This window comes from Benincasa hispida, chromosome 7 (genome assembly GCF_027475165.1).
Source record: "Benincasa hispida cultivar pf3 chromosome 7, pf3_genome.v1.1, whole genome shotgun sequence".
In the NCBI taxonomy this organism is placed as follows: Eukaryota; Viridiplantae; Streptophyta; class Magnoliopsida; order Cucurbitales; family Cucurbitaceae; genus Benincasa; species Benincasa hispida.
Window position 1 is genome coordinate 57,168,259 of NC_143484.1, and position 7,695 is coordinate 57,175,953.

At 41.0% G+C, this 7,695-nt stretch overlaps 1 protein-coding gene across 1 annotated transcript; it reads left to right on the top strand.

Annotated features, from left to right (window-relative positions):
• Positions 1–3,080: 3,080 nt before the first annotated feature.
• Positions 3,081–4,397, top strand: LOC150035273 (uncharacterized). The gene is made up of 2 exons (XM_090315294.1): positions 3,081–3,530; positions 3,744–4,397. The coding sequence occupies exons 1-2, from the start codon at positions 3,081–3,083 to the stop codon at positions 4,395–4,397; spliced, it is 1,104 nt and encodes a 367-aa protein (XP_090171420.1).
• The last annotated feature ends 3,298 nt before the right edge of the window (positions 4,398–7,695 follow it).

The following is a 7,695-nucleotide window of genomic DNA, read 5'->3' on the forward strand; positions in this document are numbered from 1 at the left end:
TTAACAATTCATGGTCAGGTCTTATACAAACTCTTTGTATAAGATGCCCCTGCTCGCATGTCCCCAACACGAATGATCGGGATTAGACAATCTGTGACAAGTCATAACACTTGTGACCATTCCATAAAGCGGGTCGCATCTATAGTGTTACCAGGATAATGTTTCCCTCCCATATCCATATACTACAGACCATTTTAGTTATCTCTCAAGACACGATCCACTTGTATGTCACCATATACATGCTTAAGTTACATATAGATAACTAGGACTTTATGTTTATTGGTTTGTGGTAAAGCAAACAAAATAAACAACTGAGCAAAATCAAGAAGTGAAATAAAATATCATATATTATATGATAACTTGTAGAAATACAAGTTATTTATGCCACCTTATCTAGATATTGCGACCAAAAGTTAGTAAATATACGCCGATTCTATGAAAATTAGTCTAGTATTACAATAATTATAAATGTTTGCAATTACACCCACTAACACCATAAAGATGGAAGACAAGCCAGATTTTACTCCATTTTGCAGGAGACCAAGTCACTTCCATCTTTGGAATTACCATGACAATCAAGTAAGGACCACAAGGCTGGAGTCAAAGACCTGCACCTATAAATACCCCATTGATTTCAGAGAAAATGTATGCTACAGGATACGGGGTAAATGCTGCAAAACTGTTGAGAGAAAAGGCTAAGCTGAGTGCTTGAGTGAAAAAATCCAGGAAGAATACGAGATAAGGCCGAGAGGTGAATCTCATATCTAACCTGCCAAACACCCGATTGAAAGCTTTGTGCAAAGATCCCTGCTACCGGTAGAGCAAGCCTGAGAGGGAAGCTCTCCCTACCATCAAATCCATCCTATCCGGCAAGCAGATCTCCATCGAATCAGTGTCAAGACATTGACACTTGATTGTATCTGTTATATCTCTTTCATTGTTGTATTTCATGTTTCCTTTATCTTTTCATTCACACACCATGTATCAAACGCTTAATAGGCGTATTAAATGTTTCGATAGCTTTCATTTACCATCTTCTGTCTATTTTCGTTCACCCATCAATCATTCTTCATGATGTCTTCTTAATTCCTTGATAGGCAATATGAATTAACTAAGTACTTAATATGTGTTAAAGATATAAAATGCGTTTAGCTAAGGCATGTTAGACGGCATCTTCGCCTGTGAAAGCAGAAGTGAAGATACCATTCTGATCTATCGAGAGAAGGTCAGAAGAATGCGTTAACTAAAGCGAGTAGTACTTCCAGACATGGAAGCAACCTTGCGTTCATCACATTAGTCCCTGTTTCACCACAGACATGTGAGAGCACGGCCGATCACTGAAAGGTGTACGCCAAGAGAAGAGCGGAACAACATTTGTAGCTTCAACGCAATTAAGAACTTGCGTTATTTATATTATTTGTCTTTCTCTTTATATTTTGTTCATAAGACTTGGCGCCGCATTCCACGTCTTTGCACACCTTTCACAGCCAGCCTTGACCCCAACATCTTATACATGAAGCTTGTATCTTTTATCATCTAGCTTAGGTTTATTGTATTTCATTTTATTATCGCATCTTTACCACTTTACTTTATTTTATCACAATTTATATACCTGTACAAACACATTTTTAAAGATTGAAAACCTGGTCGCATATATCATGAACATACCATAATAACCTAAACCAGTTCCCGTGTTCGACCTCAGTTCACACGAGAAACTTGTGATAGAATTACACTTGGTTCTATTGTAAGGAAACTTGTGACAACGCATGACATACTACATGAACACCCATCATTAACGCATATTTAGTGGTAGTATCACATCATTTCGAGCATAGAACATCAATCATAGTATATCTTAATTTCATTGCGTTACAAGTTTATGGCGCCGTTGCCGGGGACTTGGTTAACGGTTTATTGTTTGAATATTTTTATGTTATGTGCATGACAGATCTCTTTGTACTAACTGTTCAACGCGGAGAGCAGTCTGACGGCTTATAAGTGCTAGAGTGATCTAGTAATTCTAAGCGAACCTAGAGATCAAGTGTATTCTTCACGCAGAGTCATCAGGGCTAAATTAATTGGTGAAGAAGTATGGCTGATGAGAATGTGGCATCTGTTGGAAACTAGAGGGGAGATTTGCCAGTACAAGATCTTGTTTTTCTTACTGCTGATCAGAACATCCCTGTGAGGGAATATGCGGCGCCAGATTTCTATAATTTTTCACCAGGAATATCAAAACCAGTAGTCGAGGGGAATGCAAGCTTTGAAATAAAACCTATTATGCTACAAATGATTCAGAATGTGGGGCAATTCGGAGGATTACAGGGAGAAGACCCACACGCACATTTGACAAATTTTGTAGACATGTGTAGCGTATTCTCTCTGCCTGATGTAACTCAAGAAAGTCTTAAACTATACCTATTCCCATACACATTGTGGGAAGAAGCAAAAAGGTGGGCCCAAGCATTAGAGCCAGATGAAATTAATGGATGGGAGCAGTTGGTTGATAGGTTAATGAACAGATTCTTCCCTCCGTCTATCAACGCAAGGAGGCAGAGGGAGGTTTTGAATTTCGAACAAAAGGGTTATGAAACCTTGAGCACCGCCTGGGTGCAATTCCGGCAGTTAGTGAAGAACTGTCCACATATCGGGATTCCTGACAGTATTTTGATGGAAACCTTTTACAATAGCCTTGACCAATCAATGCAAGTAGTTGTCGATGCCTCCGCAGAAGGAAGATTAATGAATAAGTCATATACGGAAGTGAAGAACATATTGGATCGCATCTCGTGACATTCTGACGAATGGATTGATACCGGGCTTGAGATAAGAGGTCAGAAGCAAGAAAGGGTCGATTTGCCAACGGACACAATAAGCGCATTGGTCGAACAAATGACCAAAATGACCTCACTCCTCCAGGTGGTTGCTAATCAGCAGAGAACTCTCTCTCAAGGAACAGTGCAGGTCAAGGCGGTGACTCATGAGCCTGCAGTGGATTGCACTCAATGAAGAGAGGTACATTCGGTAGACGTCTGCCCATGGAATCAACAACCCGTATATGCTATGTATGATAAATCATGGGGCAACAACCACAACCCTGGTTGGGGGGTCACCCAATTTTTGGTTTGGATGAGAATCTCAATCAGGAGGGCCATAGTTTCTATCCATGTAGTTATCAAGAGGATCGAGGCAACCCTCCGGTCTTCACTAATCCGAACTGCAGCCCAAGTAATTCTCAAGGTACACCACTATGTGACCATCTGTTCACATATGATACCGCTTTCAGTATCTCGTCTCTGGAGACATCATTAAAACATTATATTGAAACGAGCGAGGCAATGAGACAATCGCAGGCTAACTCTCTCAAAGAATTAGAAGATCAGATAGATCAGCTTACGAGGGAATTAAAGAAGAAAATGCCTGGTACGCAGCATGGAAGCTCAAGAGTGTCGGGGCCAAGAGGTAAAGAACAATGTCATGCAGTGACATTGCAGAATGGCAGAATGACAGCCCCCATTATACCGAAGGTACCAGATGCGGTAACAAAAGTACCAACAAATTTAACTGTTAATGATGACTAGTTACTGAATAACGGAAGCAGACCCAGTTTAGAAGTAAGATCATTTACAAAAGATAAAGCTGCTCAAGACTTGAATTCTCAATCAATGCAGCCTCCAACCAATGATACACAGCAAGCACAAGACCTCACCAAGCAGCAAAGTGACCAAGAAACATGGTAGGATCCTCCGCCTTTCCCGTCCAGGCTGAAAAAGAAAGACGACAGCAAGCAATTTCAGAGGTTTCTGGACGTTCTTCGACAGCTACACATTAATATTCCCTTGATAGAAGCATTAGAGCAGATGTCGAGTTATGTGAAATTTCTCAAGGATATTCTTGCCAACAAGAGAAAGATTGGGGAAAATGAAACAGTTGCACTAACATATGAGTGTAGTGCTCTGTTTCAAAACAATCTCCCTACTAAAATGAAGAACCCTGGGGCTTTTACATTGCCTTGCACTATAGGGGGGAAGATGGTCGAGAATGCACTGTGTGATTTAGGGGCAAGCATAAATTTGATGCCCTTGTCAATTTTTAAGAAGCTGGACATCGGCAAAGCAAGGCCAACCACGATCACATTACAGCTAGCCGATAGATCGATAAAGCTTCCTGAAGGCAAGATAGAAGATGTTCTCGTGCAAGTGGACAAGTTTATCTTCCCAACAGACTTTGTCATATTGGATTATGAGGCCGATAGAGAGATTCCTATTATCCTGGGACGCCCATTTCTCGCCACAGGGCAAGCATTAATCGATGTGCAGAAAGGAGAATTGACCATCTGGGTTGATGATCAAGAAGTAAAATTCAACGTACTCAATGTGTTGAAGTACCTATGAGACATAGAGAATTGCCAATATATTGAAGAGTTGTAGGAAGAACAGTGGCATGAACCCCTGAAGGAAATGGACGATGAGGATTTTGAGGTCGGCGCAATATTGGAGGAGGACTGCGCCGCAATTCATACGGAATCTAATGCTGAACCGCTCAAGTTATCTGAACGGACATCGCAGTGCATTAAGACATCTTTAGAAGAGCCACCTGTGTTAGAGTTAAAGTTGTTGCTAGTACACCTAAAGTATGCTTACTTAGGAAGTAATGACTCGTTACCGGTTATCATTTCTGCATCACTAAGTAAGGATTAGGATGGACCTTGGCAGACATTCGAGGAATCAGTCATTCGTATTGTATGCACAAGATCCGCCTGGAAGAAGGAAAGAATGGATCAGTAGAAAGGCAACGCCATTTGAACCCTGCCATGAAGGAGGTTGTAAAGAAGGAAATAGTAAAGTGGCTGGACGCAGATGTCATCTACCCGATCTCTGATAACAGGTGGGTGAGCCCAGTGCAATGTGTTCCGAAGAAATGGGGGATGACAGTCATCACTAATGACAATAATGAATTGGTTCCCATAAGGACAACTACGGGGTGGAGAATCTGTATGGATTATCGCAAGCTGAATTTGGCCACTAAAAAGGACCACTTTCCACTCCCGTTTATTGATCAGATATTAGACAGACTTGTGGGGAATGAATTTTTCTGCTTTCTTGATGGCTATTTAGGGTATAACCAAATAGTAATTGCGTCGGAGGATCAAGACAAGACAACTTTCACGTGCCCATTTGGTACGTTTGCATTCCGACGCATGCCATTTGGACTCTGTAATGCACCAGGCACTTATCAACGATGCATGATGGCAATATTCTCAGATTACTTGGAGGAGTCAGTCGAAGTATTCATGGATGATTTCTCAATCTTCGGCAGTAATTATGACTCCTGTTTGTCTAACCTTGAAAAAGTTTTGAAGAGATGCATGACAACAAATCTTATTTTGAACTGGGAAAAATGCCACTTTATGGTGGAAGAAGGAATAGTTCTGGGTCACAAAATCTCCTAGGCAGGATTGGAAGTTGACCAGGCAAAAATCGACGAAATTTCCAAATTACCCCCACCTGTGAACGTAAAAACACTTAGGAGCTTTCTGGGACACGCGGGGTTTTATAGAAGATTTATTTGCAACTTTTCCCAAATCGCAAGACCCCTAAGTGCACTTATTGAAGCTGACTGTGAATATAATTTTGATAACGGTTGCACCAAAGCATTTAACACATTGAAAGATGCACTCATCTCCACACCCATTTTGATTACGACCGATTGGATGCAACCATTCGCCCTGATGTGCGATGCCAGCAGATATGCTGTGGGCGTAGTTTTGAGTTAGCGCAAGGAGTGTTGCATCCTATTTATTATACAAGCAAAACACTGAACGACACGTAGGAGAACTATATGACCACAGAAAAGGAAATGCTCGCAGTGGTATTTGCACTGGAAAAGTTCCGACAGTATTTAATCAGAACAAACATGGTGGTGTATATGGATCACTCTGCGATTGAGTATTTAATGAAGAAGAAGGATGCAAAACCGAGGCTGATACGGTGGGTGTTACTCATGCAAGAGTTTGACCTAGAAATCAAAGACCAAAAGGGCACTGAGAACCAAGTCGCAGATCATTTGTCAATATTGGAAAACTGCGAGGTTCAAGGGACAGAAAAAGATATTGAGAAAAGATTCCTCGATGAGCTGCTGATGGTAGTAGACATTGATGTTCCCTAGTATGCAGATATAGTAAACTTTATAGTTTGCGGTCAACTATCGGATGATTATTCATACCAGCAAAAGAAGAAACTAAGACATGATGCCAAATTTTATTTCTGGGACGATCCCTTCCTATATCGACAAGGACCTGATCATTAATACGTCGATGTGTTCCTGAGCATGAAGCCAAACACATTTTAGTGCTCTGTCATGAGTCCCTATATGGAGGACATTTTGGGGGGCAAAGGACCGCAGCAAAAGTCTTACAGTGCGCTACTTTCGGTCAATATTGTTTAAGGATGCCTATGCCTATGTTGTGCAATGTGACAGGTGTTAAAGGACGGGGAACATGTCTAAAAGAAATGAAATATCATTGACATCAATCTTAGAAGTTGAATTATTTGATGTTTGGGGAATTGACTTCATGGGCCCATTTCTACCATCAGAAGGTCATTAATATATTCTGGTTGCGGTATATTATGTATCCAAATGGGTTGAGGCCATCGCATATGCCAAGAATGACGCGGCCATTGTGGCAAAATTTCTAAAGAAGAACATTTTTGCTCGATATGGGATGCCTCGGCCCTTAATCAACGATGAGGGCTCTCACTTTATCAACCGCATAATTGCCAACCTGTTGAATAAATTCAACGTCAGCCATCGAGTTGCAACTGCTTATCACTCGTAGACTAATGGGCAGACAAAGATTTCTAACAGAGAGATCAAAACTATCTTTGAAAAGGTAGTTAATACTGCCAGGAGGGATTGGTCACCCAAGCTTGATGAAGCACTATGGGCTTATAGGACCGTCTACAAAACACCAATTAGCATGTCTCCTTATGCCATGGTCTTCGAAAAAGCTTGTCATCTGCCGCTTGAGTTGGAACATAAGGCGATGTGGGCTTGCAAAAAGTTGACGTTTAATTTAGCCAGTGTGGGGAAAGTTCAGAAGCTGCAATTGAATCAGTTGGTCGAATGGCGAAGGGATGCCTATGAAAATGCTAAGATATACAAGGAGAAAACAAAGAAATGGCATGATGACCGCATAAACGATCGGACATTCACCGAAGGTCAGCAGGTATTATTATTCAATGTGTGTTTGTGATTGTTCCCAAGAAAGTTGAAGTCTCGCTGGTCTGGGCCATTTCGAGTCAAGACAATATTTCCTCACGGCGTAGTGGTACTAACAACTTTAGATGGGAACAACACATTAAAAGTCAATGATCAATGGATTAAGCCCTACTATGGAGGCAACTTCGATCGACACATGGATACCATTGACTTGGGCAAGTAGGATTAAACCGCTTACAGGGAAAGCGATTGTGGTAACTCTAAGAACTTCTTTCAATCGACCTTCCTATCTATGTTTACTCGCTTTCTTTACAGCTTTCTTTTACCGTTTTCTAAATTCCGTCAATTACTGTCTAGTAGAATCAGTCTTTAATATTTTTGTATTTCCTTCCAATTTAATTTCACATGTTTCTCCATATCTCAAATTTAGTAGCACCGGTGATAGAATTGTTATGAATGACTGGATAAATC